Source organism: Eulemur rufifrons, chromosome 18, assembly GCF_041146395.1.
Source record: "Eulemur rufifrons isolate Redbay chromosome 18, OSU_ERuf_1, whole genome shotgun sequence".
NCBI lineage: Eukaryota > Metazoa > Chordata > Mammalia > Primates > Lemuridae > Eulemur > Eulemur rufifrons.
Window position 1 is genome coordinate 6663376 of NC_091000.1, and position 25143 is coordinate 6688518.

At 38.3% G+C, this 25143-nt stretch overlaps 1 protein-coding gene across 1 annotated transcript in view; it reads right to left on the reverse strand.

Moving 5' to 3' along the window:
* The window catches only part of ASB5 (ankyrin repeat and SOCS box containing 5), a 42321-nt gene extending 17453 nt beyond the window's left edge, over positions 1–24868 (reverse strand). The window contains exon 1 of the mRNA XM_069493488.1: positions 24673–24868. Coding sequence (XP_069349589.1) covers positions 24673–24868 — 196 coding nt within the window. The remainder of the gene's footprint in view (positions 1–24672) is intronic.
* Between the last annotated feature and the right edge of the window lie 275 nt (positions 24869–25143).

The following is a 25143-nucleotide window of genomic DNA, read 5'->3' on the forward strand; positions in this document are numbered from 1 at the left end:
ACCAGTGAGGAATTAGTCTTTCTCCTTTATCCTCAGGAATAAATATTATATGTGCATTAGGGTCAGCTGGTAGCTAGCTCAGGTTTTCATTTTGTAAGAATCTAAGTTTAGCGTTGGCTTCGGTACAAAATCACAGCCCTCTTATTTACATAGGCACGGCCCACTATTGTGATTTTTCTGGAGGTCATTTCTAAACCCAGCGACGTCAGCAGTCAATTTAAGTACTGCTGAGATTTTTCACCCTAAAAGGCCAAAGAGGAAAGGGTAGCTGGAGAGATGAAAGGAAAAACCGAGCATGTGCCTGGCATTTTTTGCTGGCACGTAAGTTGAACAAGGCACACGGCCTACGATCAAGTCAAGAGCAGTGACTGAACTATGATAGGACTCCAAGGATTAACTGGCCTGGTGATCACATTACAGGGTATTAACATATTGAGATCTGTCTTGATAAATTATGGTGACAGATTTTGTTATCTATCTTTATTTTTTTATCATTAATTTTTAGGCTCTACCTTCTGTGGATACATACAAGAAAAACAAATTATTGGGGGTATTGCCTTCACATAACAAGTCAAGTAGGAGAAAAAAACATTTCATGAGCAAAATTGTTTCCCACGAATGACTCTATTAATATTTGCTGCCATATTATGTTGCCAATGTTTACCGCAGAGCTATCACTGGTGAATACCAGGAATATCTTTTCCTTATCTTGAATTGAGTTCTAATCCTACCAGCTGTTTGTGTGACCTGGCACAAGTAGCTTAATGATACCTCAGTTTCCTTCTCTGTAAAATGTGGAGTTTGGATAGGATCAGATCCTATGACTAACACATACAGGACAAGGTAGTATATGAGGTTTATGGGTAGTTTATTATCATAGAAGAGGCCAGATAGTCCCAGTAAAACTGAAACTCAGAGCCAGCTCAGCCTAGGCTGCTTGTGTGGGTGGCACATTCCTAGTTGAGGTTAGAAAAGGCTGAAAGGGCCTATTCAGCCCCATATATTTATGTGCACCAGTGGTCATTAACCATTGGCTCTTTGTCCCCTAGTTTGTACTCATAAGGGGAGGGTGATAATCTACACAAACCATATGGGAAAAATAAATATTAATTTTTATTTAAAGTGAATTAAAGTTTAATTTTGTTTAAAATTAAATTAATTAAAAGAAATTTCAATTTTAAGCGTATGACCTTTCAGCTTTATGTTTTTGTTAATGTAAAATAAATACATGAAGCTTTATTATAAGTATCGGAACAATTTTTGTTCTTAGTCAATTTTAGACACCATGTACTATAATGATCTCTTTCTCTGTCTCCCCCCCGGGCTGCGCACTCAGACTGCAGGGACTGAGCACACACACGTTACCTCACGCGTCTGCCGCTGCACCTCTTAAGCAGTGGGCACTAAATAAAATGTTGATTTAAAGAGTAATCCAAATATGGAATTTCCAAGAATACTTTAAGAAGACTTTCTGTAGCCCTTGATGATGATAAACAAATTTCCAGTGCAGTGGGAAAAAAAAGAAGTCGTTGTATTCGACCGTAACTACACACTTATTTAGATGTACGCTGGCCTACAGGTGAACCAAGGAAAAACAATCATTGCTTTCTTCTTTCAAAACTTTTAAACGGATCAAAAGCAAAGGCAATTTTTTAAAAACAACTCTATGGACTCAAAGGAACATGTTAGGGTTAATTCACTAGAAAACAAAATAAGGAACAAAAGGTTGAATGGATTGAGCATGCTCCGCATATGCTCTGTATGCTGAGCTGTAGGATTTCATAACAAAGGATGCACAATGAGGCGACATATTTGGGACAGAATTGTTTAAATGTTGGGTATCTATAATTGTATGAATAAAAGAGCCCTGTGAAATCTCTAGATTTATAGAATAACCTAACAGCTTTCCTAGTGTAAATGCAAAAGCAAATTGGATAAATCAGAGAATATCATCAGGCCCTGTGAAGGGGCAGAAGCTTTAAAGAGAACCAGAATCAGATAAAAACTAGAGAAATTAATAAAAATTATATTCTATGGAAGATAATGGACTCCGGACTATTAGAAAAAGCATCTAAGATACACTCTAGATTAGAGATGGCCTAAAATTACTATCATGAAGACTAAAATAAAATTTTAAGCCTTTTAGAAAGGATATAGGATGTGAAACAAGGGCAAGTCCATCTCCAGGAGCTATTCTATTTCCATTTTAACTAGGGCTGCTGTGCCTGAAAACACAGGGACCTATGCTTGGCGTGGTCACCAATCCTCAGCTGGGACAGTGATGACAAAGCTGGAACAGTTTCCGTGAAGCGCACCGGAAACCATCAGAGAGGTGGAGACACTTCTGCGGGAGAGAAATCTCAATGCTTTTAGAGGCTTCCAGCGGGAAAGTTGAAATCTAAGAGGCATCATGACAGAAATCTACATAATCACGTAAGGCATGGCTCAGACTGAATAAACTTTTTCCAGAAATTCTGAAAAACTAGAAAGTGGGATCACCATCCGACAAGTTTAAAAGCTAAATTTGGGACACAAATGTACACTCAAAAAATGAATGTTTGTTTTGTCCAGATTACCAAGGGCTCCTAAGTGCAAGATACAATTCTTCACCTTAAATCATCACAGAGGTATGTAAGATTCGCTTCTACCTGTCAGAGCCAAATTTTCATCCTTGCAAAGATGCATCTGGAACAGGCCATGATTCAGTCCTCAGAGGCTGCGTTGCTTTGGCTTTCTTTACAAGGCCGTGCATTCGTACAGCTCTGAAGAGTCATCGCTAAGCCCTATTCTTGCTCCATTTTATTTTTTATACTATGATATTTGAACATGAATACCTAAATCTGTTGGCCAATGGTGGTGAATGAGGGCGGGTGAGGTCTGAGGGCAAAGCTGACATAAGCCTCTTGGGAAAAATTAAGTGATTGTTATCCAATAGTTGACCTTTGTTTCAAGTGTCATTCAGTTCTTATATATAGGTTGCTGGGAAACCTACAGATGTCAATCTTGTGGTCAATCCATGATATCTCCTCTCTTAGTTGGAAGTGAGTGTTTAGGAAAGGCTACTAGGGCCTGAAAAATCACAATTAGAGAAAATATCATTGAGATCATTACAAAACCACACGTATAACAGCAGGGCCTAAGCACTGTGTTGAAGAATGTTTTATTAACGTGTGTGCAAGGCTTTGGGAATAAATGTTATATAAGGAAGTCTTTCTGTTTTACCAACTTTGGTACAATAAGTATAATATAAAATCTAATTAAATACATAATATATGGTTTCCCCAAACATATTTTTATTGTAGATCCTGAAACAAAATGGTAAAAGGCTTCTGTTGAAGAAAGTGTATATTTGCCCAATATCCAGGAAACTTAATCAACAATGAAAAGTAATTCTTTAGCTATTATTTAAAGATGATTGCCATCATACTCGAATATTTGCTAATATCGAAAGCTAAAAACTTCTCAAAATGTTTAAAATACCTTCTATAATGTTATAAAAGAAAAGATGTCCCTGAATTGGGAATATTTTAAACTACATTGAATAGCATTAATGATTTTTTAAAAAAGACACAAATAATTTTTACATGCAGAAAGAAAATAATAAAGTACAACTTTAATTTAAAATGCCTAACTGGCCAGATGCGTTGGCTCACGCCTGTAATCCTAGCACTCTGGAAGTCCGAGGCAGGAGGATCACTTGAGCTCAGGAGTTCGAAACCAGCCTGAGCAAGAGCGAAACCCTGTTTCTACCAAAAATAGAAAAATCAGCCAGGTGTGGTGGCGTGCAACTGTAGTCCCAGCTACAGGGGAGGCGGAGGCAGGAAGATCACTTGAGCCCAGGGCTTTGTGGGTGCAGTGAGCTATTATCTGATGGCACCACTGCACTCTAGCTGGGGCGACAGAGCAAGACTATCTCTAAATAAGTAAATAAACAAACAAATAAATAAAATGCCTAAATATTAAGAGCATGACAGACCATCATAGGCCCTAACTACCAGAGTATATTAATTTTCAGCTGTGCAATGAGTGAATGAGGTGGTGCAATGTCAATCCTCCACTGACCCATTCATTCTATAGTATGAGGTGCCTACGGTGTGTGAAGTCCTGGGGACACAAAGATGAAAAGACCGTTGCTGCCCACTTGGACCTTAAACACTTGGGAGGCGTTTTAGAACTGTGTGAACCTCCATCACTGCAAGCAACCCTTGTAAGTCTGAGAGTCAAAGGTTCTCAGAGTCGTAACAAACTCAGAAATCCCCATAACTAGGTTGCAGGGATGGCCCCTTAACTGCTAGCATTGTCCATAAAATATCTGATTCACATACAATTTTCACTGAAGTTAAATAAATCATAAGTAGCACCCTAAAACAGTGATTCTCAATAAAAAAGGCATGACATGATCACAGACAGTACATTTTTATGACTAAGATTTTTATGAAGTGTAACAGAATTTTGGAGAAAAGGAAGGCAAAAATTATTTTTGTTGTTGTTGCTATTCTTAACATGGTATGCCTGAAAGCCTTTGGCTGGCCAGTAAACTGTGAAATTAATGATGGAAAGATACCAAAAAGAAAGATGCTATTGTAAGAGACAAAATTAAACAAGAGAAACCTAACTAAAAATATTGATTCTATTTTTGAAAACAAGAATTGACATTTCTGCAGACTTCTGCTAAACATAATATTTAGAAGAACGTATTTACTGCTTTAAAAATTTTCTAATCATAGTGCATATACATAAAAGATTTTATTTATTTTTAGAAATAGGATCTCACTCTGTTGCCCAGGCTAAAGTGTAGTGGCATGATCATAGCTCACTGCAACCTCAAATTCCTGAGCTCATGCCATCCTCCTGCCTAGCCTCCCCAAGTAGCTGGGACTACAGGCACATGCCACCATGCCCGGCTAATTTTTAAATTTTTTTTATAGAGAGAGGGTCTTACTGTGTTGCCCAGGTTGGCCTCAAGTGATTCTCCTGCGTCAGCTTCCCAAAGTGCTGGGATTACAGGCGTGAGCCACCACGCTCAGTCAGAAATAAAGGATTTTAAACTCTCATTGATGTAACTACTTTTTATAAATTTCACTTGCATCAGGAGTTTACCTACATTTAATTTAACAAATCACAGTAGAGCCACAAATAGAACTTCTCATTCCAATATAGTATAGTAGTTAGGAGCCTTAACTCTGCAATCAAACTGCCCAAGGTGGGTCCCAGCTCAGCCAAATACTAAATGTATTACCTGGGAAACCTTAGTTAATTTCTTTGTGTCTCAATTTCATTATCTGGAAAATGGGGATAACAATAGCACCTACATCACAGGATTTCTGATTAATACATAATTCCACAAAATTAATACATAAGTCAGAACAGAGCCTGGTACACAGCTCGCCCTCAATTAAGGTTAGATTATGACATTTTCCTTACTATTATAGTACATAATGTAGACATAAATGCACCATTCATGCTTCCCTCATCTCATCTTGTCTTTATACTGACCTATAAAGTTAAAAAGCAAATTAAAAACTTACAGCTATAAAGCATTTCAGTTACTGTTAAACCCACAAATGTTCATGGTTCATTAGTAGCTCAGTGACTATGCTGTATATAAAACAGTTCTTGGCATACTAGATTTAAGTTTCCCCATTCATAAGTAAAGTAAAACAAAACAAATAAGAAACCAGCCAATCAAAAGCAAATAAACAAGCAAAAACATAGACTTAAAAGAGCCGTGAACTAGACTGTATCAACCCTGTGTCACGAGTACTGCTTCAAAGAAACAAGTGGTGGTTGACATAATACGGTATAACAAGCCAGCTATTTTCATGTCAAAGTCAAACAATTTAGAGAGAGAAAGTACTTACTATAAATGAGGAAATTAAAGAATAAAGGGTCAGGGAGAAGCCACAGACCCTGACGTCATTTAAAGCAGCCGTCCTCCGGAAGCACAGATCTCTTAAATATCCTATACCAATCCCTGGGATCTGGAAGGTCTTGCCAGTGGCAATGAAACCAGGCGACAGTTCCTAGGTGCAGGTTTGCCGAGTAGAATGAAATACTTTTACCTAACTCTTTCCCTAGATAAATTTTTAATTAATAGACACAGAACTGGTGACTTCTTAAACATTTGATAGTGCACTATAAGTTCTTACTCGGAAAATACCTTGATACATTTAATTGTCATTACTGCGGGGCTTTCAAATGTTGTTGGGAAAGTACACACTGCAATCCATTACTTCCTCTTGTCCATTGTCCCCCTAAATTTCTCTTGACTGTGTCTATATTCATTTATTTCCAATACCATCAGTCTTGAGCCAAAGGCCCAGGCCAAGCTAGGAGAAACACTGTAATAGTTACCGTTCTCCTCACATTCCTTCCAGCCATTCTCTGATCCATTCTCTCTCTATTGATCAGGTGATATGTCTGGGATCTGCTTCAAAACAATCCCAAGATAACTTTCACAGGTTTGATTGTGTTCTTCTGCCAAAGCAAGGTATAGAATATAATCTTTCTGTTCAATTGATGGGCCATGATGTTATTTAGTATAGGAAAATCTATCAGAATAGATTTCTTAGAAAGCTGATTCCTCGTGCTGAATTTGGTTTGCTGATATTTTAAGATTTTTGCGATTGTATTCACATTTTATGAGATTTGCCTATAATTTTCCTTTCTTGTAGTGACCTTTCATGCTTTGGTAATGTATCAGTTAAGGTTCCATCACTCCGAATGTTATACAATAAGGGATTTGTTATATGAGTTTTACTGTCTACATTTCCAGGAGCTGACTGAGAAGTCTCTACAAGCCTGCTGTCCTTGCATCTGATGTTGGGCTTGAAGTCACCATAGGCTGCCTGGCTTGCAGTCGGCAGTGAGAGCCGAATGTGAAGTGGTCTGGGGAGAGCGAAGATGAACTAGACCCTGTGGGGAAAACCGGGAACCTGTCTGTCTCCATCCTCAATGACGTAGGTGACCAGGGGAGACGCTTGTGTCTTTTACCACAGAACTGCATGTATACCTGGTCTGGGACTCAAAGAAGTGACCTGGGGATATCTGGTTGGAGTCCGACCAGCTGTATATCTGGATGTTGCTAAATGACCAGTGACATGTGCAAGCAGCAATAGGACCTAGTGTCCTACACGAAACTTCAGAGGATAGCAATGGCAGCTTCTTCATTCTGCCATCCAAATCTTATGCTAATTTTTCTTCTGGCCTATCCCCACTCAGAACAACAGAGAAAAGGGAGGCAGTTGCAAGATAACTAAGTGGACACTGCACAAAGCCACCACAGGTCACACGGTTACTTATACTCAACTCCATGAAAGGAGTTGGGGACTAGAACTACACCATTAATGATGTGAGGAATGCTTAAAATAATTCATTTGCAGAAGCAAGCTCTCCTTTAGTAAACCGGAAGCCCAGATGTGTACACAGCTAAAAGTGCTAGAGTTGCTGGGGGGGAAAAAAGCTCAGCTAACATAGCAAAAATAGCAGGGAACTTCCTTATGGGTGTAAAGGGTGGGGTGGGGAGGCCGTGGCCCTCCAGGTCCTTAAGTGCAGCCTTTTAACTGAATCGAAACTCAACAGAACAAATCCTTTTATTTTTAAAGGTACATTTTTGTTCATCTTTTATATTTTTATTTTATTTTTAAAATGAATGTATTTAAAATGCCAAAGAATAAAATAAGTTTCAATGAAATAATCCACCCAGATTGACAAGCAGAATTAGAACATTAGTGAGCCATAAGGACTAAATTGACAGTTGCTACACTCATGATTTAGTTCTAACCATTAAAAAATTAGTTCCAAGAGGATAAATTTGAAATAAAATCTTTAAGAAGAGAATATAGAAAAAATACTTGCATTACCTTGAAGTATGGGATAATTTTTAAAATAAATTACACTGTCAGTATTAATGAAAATGGAAAAGATTTGTAAATTTGACATTTTTAAATCGAGAGCTTCTGTTCACCATAAAAAGTGAAAAGTCAAGCCACAGAAGATATTTGTAAGTAGTTCTTACCAATTTTATAGCACATAGATAACTTCTAAAACCCAATGAAAAAAGGGCAGATGACCCGATAGAATAGAAGACACGATATTTGGCAGGCACATCACAAAAGGAGAAGTACAAACGGTCAGTCAGTATATGAAAATGGCGTTTTAGTCAGGGAAATGAAAATTAAACCGTACTCCTACATGCCTACCAGATTGGCATATACTTAGAATACCGACAGCATGGGAATTCCTATACACTGCTGGTTTCACCATAGACATGACCGTGTTGGAAAACAGTGTGGCACTACCTAAAAAACTGAATATATACATGCCCTGTAACCTGGAAATTCTACTCCTAGAGCTATACAAACTTATTTGTACTAGATGTTTATAGCAATATCATTCATAATTACTGAAAATTCAGCATGTGTTAATAATTTACAGTATTGAAAACGAATGAACTCCAGATACAAACAGATTAAGTCTTTTTATCATATAGCTCAGTGTAAAAAGTAAGTCCTGAAAAAAACATGGACAGAGTGATTCAATTTATACAGAGTTCAAAAACAGGCTACACGAAACCATTTCAATTCGAGACATAGTCGTAAGAGCTAAAACTATAATGAAAGCAAGAAAATGATTGCTATAAAAGTCAGTCACCCTGTCTTTGTGGGATGGGGAGAGGGTGCTTTGATTGAAAAGGGGTACCTGCGGGTGTCTGTGGCTCTAGAATGTTCTATTTCTTAATTTAAATGGTGGCTGTACAGGTTTCTGTTTTAGAGTCTTTTATTAAACTCTATAAAAAAAGTTGTCCATTTTTTTCCAGATGTAGTGTATTTTATGATCAAGAAAATATAAATTACAAAAACAGCCCAGAGAAAAAGATTTTAAAATAGCGGAGAAAGTTAACAGAAAACGTAGCAAGTAGCACCCGAATAAGAGAAGAGTTGAGACAGCGCTTGGCTCTTCTTACCCTGAAGTCCTTTATTCCAAACTGCAGCACTACTGGGACCCCCTGGGACCCTGACTGCCCGATCTGCTGCATGTCTGCTCTACAACTGAGGTCAATAGGAGACTCGTTCTCCCGTTTGTGCTGAGGAGTGACTGTTCACCTGCATGGAGCAAGCACAGCACCCAAGAAGACCTAGGAACTTTCTCTTCGTACTCGAGCTGTGCGTGGTGGAGAGGACTCCAGAGCGGCTGGGCAGCGCAGTGGCCAGCAACGTGCTTCCAGCGACCTTGGGGTGATCTGTGAAAGGAGGTGAGTGTGGTCTGCAAGACCACAGGAAGTTCTAAAATAATTGTCATTACACACTGTTCGGTGACTCACAGCAGTTGCTCTGAGGAGCTGAGTGGAGTACCCTCTCCATGTTCTGCAGTAGGTGGCTGAGGTCCCGGGGGCAGTAAATTCACAAGGGATAACTGCGGTTCTCTGTGCTAAAAGCTTCTCTGGCAGAAAAATGATTCAATAAAAGTCAAAATAAGGTGAAAGAATCGTAGCATTTCAGAGCTAAAAGTGGATTTAGACATCATCTACTTCAGTGATTTACAAATGGCTTCCAAGAGCCCTGTGAGTTCAATAGAGCTACCTCAGAGTGCGCTAGCAGGGTGTGGGGCTGTCTTCAAACAGGGCGGCTTCCCCTCGATCAGCTTTGCAAATCGAGCTTCCAGATCTTCACAAAAGAAAGGGCAAATGCTGTTTTTAAAAAGATTGAAAAACCACTGATCTTGTCTAACTCCTTCATTTTGCACATAAAGACATTGAGTTTGAGAGAAGGTGGGTGGTATCCTTAACCTCACCCCCAGGTCTCCCAGGAGAGCAAGACTGGAACCAAGACTGTCTGCTTTTTCCTTGTGCTCTTTCCAAAGCACCGTACTGCCACCTGACACTATAGGCAAACAAATCCAAACCAAGGAATATAAAATAAGGAAGGCAAAAACAGATCTAATAATCAAAAGCACCTACGTCATCAGGCTTTTGTGAAGATTGAGTTTATAACGTTGTTTAGAACAGCCCCTGGCACGTAAGTGAGAACTGGGTGTTCTCATAAAATGACGGTTTCCTGGTCTTTTCATTCGATTCACCCGCTTAGTTCACAAACGATTCTATCTACCCACCGCCAGCTTGAAATTTTAAGAGTCACAAATCCATAAAAGGAATGAAATCAGCAACCTGTGTTCTCTAGTCTGAGGACAACAGCTGCTGGGGAGAAAATCTGATCTGCACCACAGACAAGGACTTAATGGAAGAACAATTTTACACATAATCCCTCTCCTGCCATGGCTCTGGCCACAAATAGTTTTATCACCATGAACCATGTGCTCATGGGAGGTTTAGGCACTGACAGCAGGTAGGGTGTTTTATGCTGATGCTCTTCATGACAGTTGAACGTGTTTGCGGAGGTTCACCTGAAGAGCAGAAAGCATAGAAAGTCAGGAGTCCCAGGTGTGCTGGCCTCAAATCCAACCTGACCGGGCGCGGTGGCATCACATCTGAGTGACAGAACAGCACCAGGTGCCCAAGGCACTCTGCCTTTTTCTAAGTATCCCTAAACAGGGGCCTAACCCGCTGTGGCGGCCGCCGCCTTCTCTTTTCCTTGGGTTACACTGACGACAGGAAAAGAGTGCCTGACACTGGAGACAGATCATTCCCCCTTTGGAATCTTCTAGCAGCCTACAAATGAATAAACTGGCTGTGTTTATAGCAAAAGCAAGATTTCTGTTTTTTGTTTGTTTGTTTTAATCATTCATACCACTAGTAACTAAAACAGATACCAAAGGACTTGGGTCACAGACATATCATACAGAGTGTCTGCACAGGTGAAGAACTAAAGTCCGGAGGTCCTGTTTTCAGTAGGTGCTGGTTCTCAGTTTTATCTGAGCCACATCCCTTCTTGTAACTCCTTCTAACACCTGATGATTTTCTGATCTGTGTTCGAAAAAAGAGAGCAATCGCCCTGCCACAGTTCCCAGAGACGGTGTTTGTGGTGCTTTCTGTTGGCTCTCCACCCTCTGAAGGACTATCTCAAGCATTTGATCTTAAATATACAAAGAAACAACCTTTAATAACTTGAAAAGTGGCGCAGAAAGCTTAAAATATTAAGAATAAACATGTATTCACTTAAAATGGAAAATCGAAAGGTGAACGAGCTGCGTTCCTTACTGAAACAAAAGCAAGGTTCAGGTTCATAAGACATGGAGAAGATACTGGAGTACATTAATGGCCATTACCTGATTCTAGTTAAAAAGAAATGTATAAAAAGTTCTTTTTATTCCGGGTGGCGGAGGCTAATGCCGATTTCATGAGGCTAAAAGAAACCGGGAAGAGGGACAGTAAGGCTGATTAAAAAGAAGGAGTGGAGGGCATTACTCATAGATTCAACCTCTCGACCTTTGGATAGCATCGACGTTCTGTCTTCACTTGCTCTTTGGGAATTAACTCCCAGAGTCGCCGTCCTTTCCCACCGGTTCAGTGTATCTGCGTCCGGCTCGGGGTCAGGCGCAAGAACAGGCACGACCCTGAACTGAAAGTGGTGATGATAATAAATCCCACGTGCTTAAGTTTGAATCCCCTCACTTTCTCCCTTCTTCTTTTCCTTCTTCCTCTATACCTTCCTCCCTTGAATATTTATTAAGTTCCTGCCGTGTGCTAGGCGTTTTCCTAAGTCCTGAGGATGAAATGAATCCCTGTTTTGTGAGGCTTTCAAGCTCGTAGCAACCTTGACTTGGTGGTACAGGCAGCGTTGGGTGTGTTCAGGCTGTCCTGAGGACGCGGGGAAGGCAGCACAGAGGGTGTTGGGACATTCTGTGTCTTGCTAGGATTGTTTCAGAGACCCTGAAAGACAGACAGCAACCTGACACAGATGTTAGTCCCGGACAAAGGCCACTGCCTGTTTCCTAATAGAGGATGAAGAAACAAAATTCCACACATGGTAAGAATGAGTGATGTCAGAAGCAACGTCCGAGATCAGGGCTCATGTTTTTGCTTTTCTCTAAGTAGGTAGGTCACCTCGAGTAAGTAAACACCTCTACATTTTTAAGCCTCTGTTTCCTTCTCTGCAAAAGCAGCATAATAGCATTTCCCTAGGGAGATGTCAGTTATGAAGATGAAAAGAGATAGCATGTGTGAAAAAGAGTTCATGAATTACAATAAAAATATAACATATTATCATAAGAAAGTATGAAGTAAGACATGCCAGGTCAAAGCCTAGGAACAGAAAATGTTAAAAGAGACTGACTAACTACATCTGTTAAGTCCAGTTACAGGGAATTCAAGAAACGAGGGATTCACTTTATGTTGAAGAAGACGCCTACATTTTTGCATTTCTCATCTTTTGCCTACAATATTAACTATATAATATTTACTGGCATCTAGTAAATATTACGGCAACTCATAGATCTACCTCAATTTAAGAAAATGTAGTTGATGAAAAATGTATATTTGTAAAATGGATTTTTTTCAAAGGGATTTCTTTAAGTAACAAATTTATATAATATGACAAATATTCAGTAATTTACTAAAAGTTCTTTTATCCACAACTTATGAAGCACAACTGTGCACGTGTCCTGGTATAGAAATCTGATTGGTATTTCATCGTTTTAAAACATGGTTTTTTAAAGTACCTAGGATTTAGTTATTTTGAAAACTAGCAATCCTTTTAGAATAGCACTGTTCTGATATTAGCACACAGAACCGGATTTCTATCATCTCAGAGAACAAATGGCCAGTATGGTATCATCAGCATGATTCCTTAAGAGTTTCTTAAAGACTAGGCAAGAGTGAGCTACATTCTAAAAATTCTAGGGGTTGTCATATGCCATTGTGTTACTCAAAAATGCTATTTTCAAGTTGGTGAAGTCACCATAAGACATTCCATTTTGAGAAAGTTCTTTGTCCTTCACCATATGCCTGCTAAGCTTTCAGGAGTAAACCTCATTTCTGACTTGTGGCTGAGGTTCACACTTACCCACATGCAGGGAAGGAGAAAGCCTCCCGGATCTGCCAACTGACGGCATTCATTCCCCTACTGTTCTGATCATCACGTTGTTCCCAGTTGTAATATTTACAGTTTAATGGTCTCATAATGAAGAGAGAAGATAAAAATCATTATTTGTGATTTATTATTTTCTGAATAGAGGCTTAGTCACCTTCAGATAGCCTTGGCATCAGCTTGATGAAGGAGCAGGTGTTCCTGGAAGCCATAGCTCTTGGAAGGATACTTTGCAAACCGGTGCATAGGACCCCAGATAATTTAAAATATGGTTCAGAGTTTGAGGTCTTTCAGTGATTCTGTGAAGTAATCCAGCATCCTTATTTCTAGATATAATCTGCTTACTAAAATGGTTTAGTTTTCTTCTTTCTCATAAGGGAAAGAAAACCCCTTTTTGTAAGGTATTTGTAGTTGAAAACCTATGATTTGGTCATTCTTGGAGAAACCAGCTGGCAGAAAGCAGCAGAGAAAATAAAGGAAAAAAAGCCAAATCCCTGAACTAGCTGACTCAGCTCTTCACTATTAATGGTGTCATTATTTTTTGTCTTTCCTTTTCAGCTGCCAGGGATTAAGAGAAAAGAAAATAAAAGGACAAGAGGCTTTTAAGAAGGCTGGTTTGGCAAAGGACGTTAATATCCGGTGCTTTGGTGTGGGGGAGGTTAAGCAGCTTTGACACTTTCCGCAGCACTACTATAGAAGAGTAACCAGGAGTTTGCTATGCCAGGCCATTGCAACACGCTGTGACAAATTCATCACAGAGTCCTTACAGAACAAGGCAGGTTTTCTTGTGATATCGCTGTGGTGACCCACTATTTGACCGAGTTTGCCCAGGAAAATATTTCTGTCCAAAGAATTTCTGTGAAGAAAAATTTCTTTGACAGAGTAAGATCACAGGAGAAATTTCCGCAAGTAACTTCAAAAACCCCAGCTCTGAACCAGCTTTCCCAACCAGGTCCTGGTCACCACGAGCCAAACTCTGCATGGCTTTGCTGCAGTCCTGTGGAACAGCTTAGAATGTCTTGCTTTCTTTTGTGACCTGGATCAGAGAGAGTTTCTGGATAATAAGGATATCTTGAGTCCTCAAGGCATAAAATGAACTGCTTATTTTGGGCCAATTTTGTATTACATATACTTTTTAAATAGCTAAAATTCTCTAATATGTCTTCCCTTCCATATGGAAAGGGCCAATAGACAATGCAGGCGCATGGCCCACACACGCTGTGATTACTCAGTGGGAGACACCCTGGAGGGGAGGAGGCATGGTTAAGGGGAACAGCCCAGCAGCCAGTGGGATCTGGGTTGGAATTCTGCTTCTTCCAGCTATTACCTGAAAAAGTTGACGACTTACTAAACCTTTCAGAGCTTCAGCTGATTATTGTTAAGTTGACATTTAAATAAAACTAACCACTTAAGTTCTGAAACCATCCACCTACACAGTGAACATGATGCTGGGATAGAACACCTGCTTAAGACACACATCCTGGCATCATTATATGTTTGTGGCAACTGCTTGGCAAACACAATTGATTTATTATAATTTCACTATCTTTTCTGATTGATGCTTCTCTGTGTTACCAAATTGTGGGCAATTGTATGCTATTTTTGAATTTTTCAAAAGTATAATGTAGAGAGCTAACATTTATAGAGTGTTAACCAAGTGCCAGACACTGTGGTAAGTGGTTTAGGTAATAAATTGTATCTCATGTAAGATTTGCATTAATCCTCTGAAGTATCAATATCTCCATTTTACCGATGAAGAAACAGGTCTACAGGCCAGGCACAGTGGCTCACACCTGTAATCCTAGCACTCTGGGAGGCCGAGGCGGGAGGATAGCTCGAGGTCAGGAGTTCGAGACCAGCCTGAGCAAGAGCGAGACCCGTCTCTGCTAAAAATAGAAAGAAATGATCTGGACAGCTAAAAATATAGAGGAAAAAAAAAAGAAAGAAAGAAAGAAACAGGTCTACAGATGTTAAGCAACTTTCCTAAGATCACTCAGCTAGAAAGTGCTAGAACCATGATAGAACAATTGTGTCCAGGTAAATCATTATGGTATAGGCAATGTGTTTTTTAACTTCTGTTTTCTCCTATTTAAGGTTTTTTTTTTTATTCATTCTACAAATATTTGCTGACTTTCTTCAATATCCAAGGCATTGTTTTTCCTGTATGCCGTTGACAGTTATTTCAAGGAACAAGTGACTTCTTGTCTAACAAACTGTAATTTTCTTTTCCAGAATAACAGCAGTTTTGACAGATCTACTTTCCTGGTAGTCCTGTTACAATTCAATCTCCATTCAGGTATTTGGCAAGAATCACAAGTTTACTCCATGAGCTTTAGTTTAACTACAAACTATATAATTTTTGTCCCTTCTGCTTAAATACATTGTCTTTCAAAAGTAATAGGATAATAAAATATTCGTTATAATGCTATAGAACCAGATTTGTGGTCATTTGTGTGTACTTTTTAAAATTAAGCTTTAAAAATCATAAAAATTTCAATCACTGAATTCAATTAACTTTCATAAATAAAAATTTCTTTTTAAGAAAATATTGTCAGTTCCAGTAGATCCTAAATACTGAGCTTATTTAAACAGATTTCCCTTTCTTTCCCCTACTTGGAGTGTCATACCAATTAGATATGCAAGTATTCTTTTAGGACTTAGCATTCAATATACAGTAGATTTTCTCTCCAACCCAAGCTAGTCTTGTTTTGTTGGTTTCTTAGAGTAATGGTAAGTAGCCGTAAGACTTGGCTCCTACGCTATATTTTATTCCATGGGCATTTCATCATAACTACAGAAAGTGGGAGAAAGAGAGAGATGCTCAGATTTTTCTTTAGCTCCTTTTCTTTTAGTTCTTGGAGAGTTACTCTCAAGAAGTATTTATCCTTTCTCAGACGCAACAGAGCTGTGATCTGTGTATGTGAACTCCAAAGGAACTAGCACTTTTTCGTTTTTCAAATTCACTGCTCCGGATCACAGTTCAAAAGGGGGCTAAGACGCAAAGCTTCCAAAATTCAACAATTCATTTGGTGCATCATTTCATTCTAAACATGACTTACTACTTTCGCTTGGTGGATGATAGAAGTCATCGTTTCTCTACTGAGTGAGGTAGCGTTTGGAAAACATAAGTGCTCACACATCTCCTCAGTAGTTAATCAAAGATGTGTTTAATTGTTATTGAGGAGTTGACTCACTCAGAAAGTCACCATGGCTTCCACAGTCATTATTTAACTGCCACTGTAGTGTGTTGAGACCTCTTTAGAAGAAGGATGGCTTCCTTTCTCACTTTGGCAGCCTCACCTGATTCAATTTACTAACAAGGGACTTTGCAGGGTTATGATGGTAAAAGAGCAGATTTTCAATGCGTGGGCCTTTAATTTTATTGTCAGTGCTCGTTTAAATCAAGCTGCACATTTGACAGTTGAGGTGAGCCAGTGCTTCTATTTAAAAACATGAATGGCATTTCGGTGCTAAATTTCAGTTTGTTTGTGCTCTGCCCGTAGTTTAAGACTATAAGCCTTCTGGAAAGAGTATATGTGTTTCTGAAAGTTTCTATTTTACTCAGTAGGTAATGGTGACACGGAAATTTTAGCTGCCCCGATGGAGAGAGGACACCTCCGTGCCGTTTCACATAGTTATACACATTCCTGACGGGCCCCAAATGTTTGCTGCTCTTCTAATTCCTAGGAAAGAATTCTGAAAGGATATTCAGTTATGACTCATCTTATAGGATGGGTAGGTTCTATGAAGATACGTGTAACAATATTTTAAATAAAGTGGAGCAGTTTATTTTTAAATATTTTTTTATGTGCTTCCTTGAAGAAAGGCTTCTTTTAAAGCCCAACTTATGAAGAATCACGAAAGTAGAGTCGATCTGTTCAAAGAGGGGAAAGGAGCCCGTGAGAGCCCGTCCTCTCACACAACCCGAGCTCTGAGGCCCGGAGGCCCCAGGGCCATCTAGAAAAATCTTAAATCTACTCAGAAGGCAAATTTTAAAAATCCTGCCCCATAGTAACCAATGGGGAATTAGAGAATTGAGAAAAAAAATCATTCTAGTATATGTTTGCCCTTCACCTGAATTTCAGAGTGGACTTTAATCACAGACCACTTCGAAGATTCTTTCCGTGCTAACAATTTAACAATTTATGAGACTCCTTAAGCTTCTCCCTCCCTGACCTGATATTCTTCAGGCATTGCCAGTCTGAAAGGCAATGGTCCGCTTTGTCGTGTTGCTGAGGAAAAGCTGGAAAGAATAAATGGCTTGTTCCCTACGCAGCTGGTAAGGAAGAGACGCCAAAAGTTCTGCACAGCCTGGAAGCCGGCGCTTTCTCTCTCTCTGCCCGCCCTCCCCCCTCCACCCCCTTAACTCTTTGAGGGTGGCTTCAGAGCAAAAGGCCTTCCAAATACTCCACCTGCTTTCAGTGACACGGTTTGTTTGTCACTGGGAATAGTCTTTCTTCTCTACTCTCCAGTCCAGAAAATGAGCTCAATGTGCTAAAACTGTCGCAGGGCCCACAGAATCGCCATGAAACCACTGTAAGGATGTGCTCTGGGCAAACGCCAGGGAGGCATCCGCCTTCTCTGAGAGGCAGTTCATGAAATACACACAATGACATATTAAATCGTTACACCAAGGATTCTGTAAAATACTTACGGTGGTAATTATTTGCATCACTAGCTAGTGACTCTTCTTCATATGCTGAATCCCACAAAGGAATTAAAAAGCTCTTAACAGAACTGTTTACTCTGGGATGTATATTTTGAGAGGTGTCTTTTTTCCCCTCCTCATTGGCACCAACCTCTCAATTATGCATCTTTATCTCTAATATCAGTGCTTGAGCCTTTGCTCCAGATGAACCCAGGCTTGTTTGGTTCCACGTTCCAAACTTTTCATCTCCTTTTCTTTACATTCAGCTGGGTTTCATCTCCCCTTCTACATAACCAAATATATTCTGCCTTTGAATTTCTGCCCTAGATCCGGCCTTCCCCACGAAGAACCTACTCAGCCTCTCAACTGGCCTCAATTTCTTCCCCTCCTGATGTCTAACAGAACATCAATTGCAAAACTTGACTGTTTTCAATTTAGCACCTTAAGGCTTTTTTACTTGCTGTTCAGTGTTTTACATGTGCAAGTTTTTGTGCCCCCATCCAAGTCTTCTCCTTTCACTAAAAAAGCCAGTCACATTTCGTATGTGGTAAATAGAAACAATATATAACAAATATAATATATAAATTATAGACACAATATATACATCATATGTATTATGTATTTTCATATATTATATATTAACTATATATTGATACAACCAGTATATATACACATTAGTATATGTACAGAGAGCACACAACATTGTGCCAAGAATAGTGTAGGTATCCAAGTATTTATCAGCCTGAGTTAAATTCAAAACTATATCAGTTGTGTCAATAAAAAAAAACTTATTTTAATAATTTACCATCTTCTAAAAGAGTAAATAGGGAAGTAGGAAGCTAAGACCTAGTTTTCATTCTTTCACTATCTTTATTATATAAAAAATTTAAAGAGTTGACTATATCAGTGTCGCCTATCAAAATACACAAAATCTATTTTGATTTTTTTCACCAAAACATTTCTCATTTTTCACAAAGCTTAGTAGATAAGCTATGAGAAAACTTATTTCTTTCTTGAAAATAAATCATTTTAATGACAACACTGTGAGCTTTAGGTAAAAGACATGTGAGTTAGAAATAATAAGTTGAGAAGGGAAAAAGTTAGTAGGGAATGAAAGTAGGGAATTGGGAAATTATGAATAAGGATACATGCACAGTTGTGGGAGAGAACACGTATATTGTTAGTACAGCTTTTATTTAGCTGACATATCATAGGTAGAACTATTCTTAGCTCTATACTCTTTCCTCTGTACTTGCATAGCACTTTCTGGAACCTTGTAAAAGAGCATTTGCCTATTTTTTTTAATTACTTGCTCATCCATCTCTCTTCCACTGAGCTATGTAGACCTTTAGGAAAGAGACAGTGGTTAGTTTGTATATTTTATCCTTAATGCCTGGCACAGTCAGTGCCTTTGACCTAGGAGATACATAAATAAACGTTGCGTAAGTATAATATGGTGGAAGTAATTGAATGACGAAAGGAAGGAAGAGAGGAACAAAAAGGTGTGAGAAGAATATTTCTAGGAAAAGTGATCCCTTCTAAGTTATCAAAGTCTTTAATGCCAAAATGTCAAGCTGTGTCAAGTTAACTCCCAAATTTTACATATTTCTCCAAATATGGACTGCTATGGCTTGGATATCTGTCCCCTCCAAACCACATGTTGAAATTTGATCCCCAGTGGTAGAGGTGGGGCCTAATGGGAGGTGTCTGGGTCATGGGAACAGATGTCTAGTGAAGAGATTAATGCCCTCCCTCCCCCGGGGTGAGTGAGTTCTCACTCTGTTAGTTCCTGAGAGATCTGGTTGTTAAAAAGAGCCTGGCACCTGCCCCCACACCTCTCTCTCTCTCTCTCACTTCCTGTCTCATCACGTGATCTCTGCACATACCAGCTCCCCTTCTGCCTTCTACCACAAATGGAAACAGCCTGAGGCCCTCCCCAGCCCCCAGAATCATGAGCTCAGTAAATCCTTTTTCTTTACAAATTATCCAGCCTCAGGTATGTCTTTATAGCAGCGCAAAATGAACTAAGACACAGAGGGAAAAGAAAGGTATTAACACATAAATATTTGACAAAGTCATTTCTAAACTTGGAACTTTGTTCCCAGATTCCATTTTTAATGAACAGGGTTATAATTATTTCTTTCAAAAACGTGCTCAGCATTTCTGAAAAATAGGAGACCTTGGACAAAATTAAAACATCTTTTTAAAAATTTTTTTAGTAGCACCTTTGAGTGTAATGTGATATCTTGTCAGGCAAGACCAGTTCTATTGATTTCAGTTATTCTTACATAGAGTTGTTCCACCTAAGGGTAGAAAAACGTGTCCAAAAACTCTCACATCTTCAGGATATTTTTACACCTTTATGTAATAAAAAGCATTAAAGAAGTCATCCTGCAGATTTGCCTCCTGAAGTTTTTCATTGCTGTGATGCAGAGAACTGTTGCTAAGATCACTAATCTCATGCACAGGTTGCAGAGCAGCACCAAAAATCACAGGAAACAAATTGCTCCTCAGAAACAGGTATAATGAATATTATTGCTGCAATTGCTGGCATCCGCTGTAACGTTAAATTCCTAAAGTTGGTTTTAAACCTAGGATGGATTTTACTAATGGTGAGAAAAAAGATGTTATATCAAATTCTAGCTGCTTTTTCTATGCAAGTTATACTGTTCTCCAAAAATGACAAATTCTTTTGCCATTCGACCTGAGATGGCATGTTTACACTATGTCCTATTTGTAAGTGTCAACCACAGATTTAACAAAAAATAATTGCATGCTTAATGTCAACCCTAAAATAAAACTTATGAAATCACAAGTACAGATATTCTATCTAATGGTTCTACATACACTCTCTATTCTACATAAAGTCTCAGCCACGAAAGGAGCACCTGACTAGGTCAACCTCACACAAGTGTCACCAGATTGTTTCTCAAGCTGATAAATCTTCCACCATCCACAATTTGGTCCATGGCCTTGAGGGCTCAGGAACCTGATGTATCAGCAAAACTGGAGCAAATTCACATCTCAGAAGTGGACGTACAGCTCAAAGAGCAAACAATTTTGAAGATTGATATGAAGATGCAAATGTGTTCATTTACAATAAGGACTACAAATGTTCGATGGACTAGAATACTCTTGAAGGAAGCTAGCACATTCTATTTTTGTGGCCAGGTCTAGATGCGGAGTAAATCGTAATCAGAAGGCTACTTGGTGATTAAAAATGAAGTAAAACACAGAGAACATATTATATAAGTCAAATGCAAGACTAGAATTAAGACCCACATGGCTGAGGGTCCACCGCCAAGGTGTGGCCTTGGCTGGGAGCTGCAGACTTGGCCTGTGTGGCTAATCGCCCCCTCTGCTGACTGACATGTTATCATCTAACCCCGGGAGACACTCGGTTACTCCAAGAACATCTGCTCTCTGTGCCAGTGCTAGGCTTGTGGCATCATCAGATGCATTCTTTCTTCTTTTTCTTCTTCCACCACTGAATCAATCTAGGTCCTTATCTCCTTATGGAAAGGTCCAAACTGGTCGACCTGCTTCAAACATGTCCCATTGTCCAACTTCAAAGATTACTACTATATAAATCTACCTTAAAGTATGATTTCATACACATCCTTTCTTGTTTTTCCCACCTTCACTTACACCAAAACTTTCAGTGACTCATTGCTTTCAAAGTCAAGTCAGAATTGCTTAGCCTGCCATTCAAATTCTTTCATATTTGGGCCCAATTTATTATAATTTTTCTACTGCATGAACTCTCCACTCCAGTCAAATCTACTATCTCCTGATATTCCATGTGTTCCCACAAATCCAGGCCTCTGCTCATCCCTGAGGTGGACCCAGGAGCTGCCTCCCCTGTGAAGACATCTCTGAAAGTCCAAATCTGAAAATGACCCTTTCATTCTTTGGACCCATTTGGCATTTTGTATTTTGGAAAGTGATTATTATATGAAAATATCCTATCTCCTCAATTAGAATACAGACTATTTAAGGATGAGAACAATAAAGTTTGTCTTTTATGTACCCTGCATCTTCAGTGTCTTGATGTCAAGGGTGCTCAAAAAAATAGGTGCTTAGAAATGGCCCTATCCACTTGTAGGTAAAACTGCTAAACTTCTTCAGAGTCTGAGACAGAACTTGAAAAGTATTGCCTGTAACAGAAGAGAGGAGTTGCCTCTTGAAGTGTCCTTGGGATATGAGTTGGGCTCTTCGAGCCCTTTGGAATGATTCCAAATTAACATATTCCTCCACATCCTCATTCACTCTCTGCACTGTTTAATATTACAGTTGAAAACACCTTTCAACTCCGGTTAGTCTCACAATCAGTCTCAAAGCATAGTGCTAGCTGCAAAAATAGACTAGACCTCTGATAAACAGAGACAGTAATTGGGACATTTAGCAGCAAGAACAATACAGGAGGTAGTTACGTAGAAAAGCATAGCAAGTAACAGGTCCCCTTCAATTTGATGGTGGGGTTGATGAAAGTCTTCAGAGATGAAAAGACAGATTTGTAAAAAAAAAAACACCCTACATTTGTTTAATACAATGAGCTGATTTGCAATAGTATCTTGGAAAATTAACAGTTTCTCTTATTTCATACCAAAGTACTACTGCTCATGGGGAAGACATCCAATGTTGTCAACACAACAAGGTCTTCTGTGATTATGAAAGACACGAGAATACACACATCATCTCTTATTTCATGGAATTTGGCAACTCTGTATCAGAAATGTTGGGGAGCAATTTGGCTAAGCCTTGAAAGTAGGAATGAGAAACCTAATTCAAAGTGGAATGAAGGTGATAATCTTTCCCAGGAAGGAGGAAATTCTTGGTTAAACAAAGATAATTAAGCCCAAGTAGTTAATTATAAAGATACAAACAAGATAAAAATAATAATTTTAGTAAATAAAAGAAAAAGCTGTGTTAAAATGGAGAACATAATAATTTTGTGGACAAGGAAGAATTAACTTTTAGAAGTAGGAGATTAAGAAAAAGTTTTTTTAAGGTACCTGATTTTTTCTCCTAATGTTAAAATAAAATCAGAGACTAATTATGCTTGCATTGAATAAAAATTATGATAATATATTCTATTGTTTAATATGTAGATAAGTGCATGATATTGGAAGTGAGCATTTTGTTAAATAGTCCTAACATTAGAAACAACATAAAACAAAGTTTTTTAAAACTTTGTACACAGTTTGTTTCCAGGAAAAGTGTTTTCTATTAGTGAGTATTGATTTTGTTCTTTCTTTCTTTCCTTCTTGAGACAAAATCCTAAAGTTCTAATAGATCTTAAGATAGAATCATAAAATAAGGGGAACATGGAAGCCATTACATACACACTCATGATTTCCCAGCATAAGCACACTAAGATCAGTCTATAGAGGGACAGGTGTTTGTTTTTATTTATAAATATGTACAAAAAGGAGCTTCCATACCTTTCTCTGAAACCCTTGTCAACCCACAAAAAAAGTTTCTTCTTTTTAGCCAGTATTTCATGTTTTAATATAAGACAATTTTCATAATATATAGACAAGGTTTGATTATGAAGGAACGAGCGATAGGCAGCCTGCGAGGGTAAATTTTACCACTTTATGTTCATATAATCTGCTTAGTCTTATGTCTAGACATATAACTTTTGTTTTAAAATTTAGTTTTCTATGTTTGCTGTTTTGTATACAAATATTCCATTTACCAACTAAATTATTTATTTATAGTTGGATCACATAGTGTGCATGTCACATTTAAATACAATCATACCTGTTCTGAAGCAGAGCTGGTAGGTAAAGGATTGAATACCACCTCTTTCCTCGAGATTTCGTCTTCCCTGAGAGAGTTTGATATGGGCATTTAAATTTTCCTCATTTTGCGTGAGTGTATAAATCCCTCACTGGGCACAGGAGCAATCTTCCTCAGGAAAAACGTGCTCATTATCTACCTCACACACTAAAAAAGATTCTCCACCTCCACTCAACTTTCCATTATCGATAGAATAATCTAGATTTTAAAACGAATGATGTTACACATCGAAAAGTGTAGAAAAATAGATTTTAAGATGGCAATCTTTCTACTGTAAGTGATCTTTTTAAAAAATTTACATTCTTTAATTGTGTGACAATAAATTTTGGTTCTGCTAATTTAAGTTGCGTTAGAGGTATTTGGACTGTAAAATGTTTACGAATGCCCGCTGATTTCCAAATCAGAAACGAATCTATAGACTATAGAGAGTAGTCTAAGACTATAAGATAGACGATAATCTAAGACTATATGAATTGTTTTTACAGTACACAATATTGGTCCAATAGACTGTAAGTGGTTTTACAACCTTTAAAGTCCATGATTAAAATTATTATTTCTCATTTGGTTTCTCTTCAATTTCTCCTAAGGAACATGGATGCACTTCACTGCACACATATAAAATTTGTTAATTATGTTCCTATCTTCTTATAATCAATTTCTCACAAACTGAGCAAAGCAATAATAATTCCATCAGGAAAACACATACCATAAATATTCATTTTTTTTTGTGCTTTATTTTAGAATCAAATGGCTAATCTTATTAAAATACAGTTGTGAGAAACAAAATCTTGAAATCTTCTCTTTTTAATAACAAGTATTTTTTTAATCTATAACTAAATATTTGATTTAAAATTATACAATCCAAGTACATGTTAAAGGATAATTAAAGTGCTATCAGTTACTTCTACAACTAATCTCTAACACTATGATTCCGTAAATCAAATGGCTAAGTTTTTTAAATGTTTCTTAATAGAAAAAATATATATATTTAATAGTGTGCTTCCATTAATCTGTTTTGCATGATATCTTGATTTTAACCCAAACATTTATACAAAAAAGTAATTTTCTTTTTCATGAAGCCATGAAGTGAGTTACAAGTATTTTCCTTAACAAAAATTTACAAAATATTCACTTTGAAGCAATCCATAAAGAAAACATGTGATGTGTTTTCTTGCATAGTGGATCAAGTGATAGTTAAACTCAACTTGAAACAAGAGAGGATTATCATAAACATACCTTGTCCTTGGGTTACTCCGTAAAATTCAGCTGCTATCCTTGCCGCTTCCTTGCGGTTGCCTTTCACAATGTAGAAGTGACTGAGGATGGCAAGGCTGATTTTCACGAAAAGTTTAAAACAGAAAAGTGAGAGTATTGTAAAGTAGACATTGGATAACTGTTGAGCAAATGGTCGGCTTTCTTCTAACACCGACATTGCTGCAGAAGAATCTGCGGCGGTCTCTCGTCAGATCCAAGTCTCAAATGTGCCTGGCTCTAGTCCGGGATGCTCCCGAACAGCTGGTCCTGAGGAAGGAAAATGTCAGCTGGTAATGATGCCTACAGCTCAAAATATTTATACTGTCCATAAAAGTTCTTCGCAAACTCCTATTGGTCTGAAAATATTCCATGGAAGCAATTGCATCACGTGTTGCAAGACTCCTGACTTTCCATTCTCAATATAAAATGACACTCCACCCCTCTGCTCTGAAT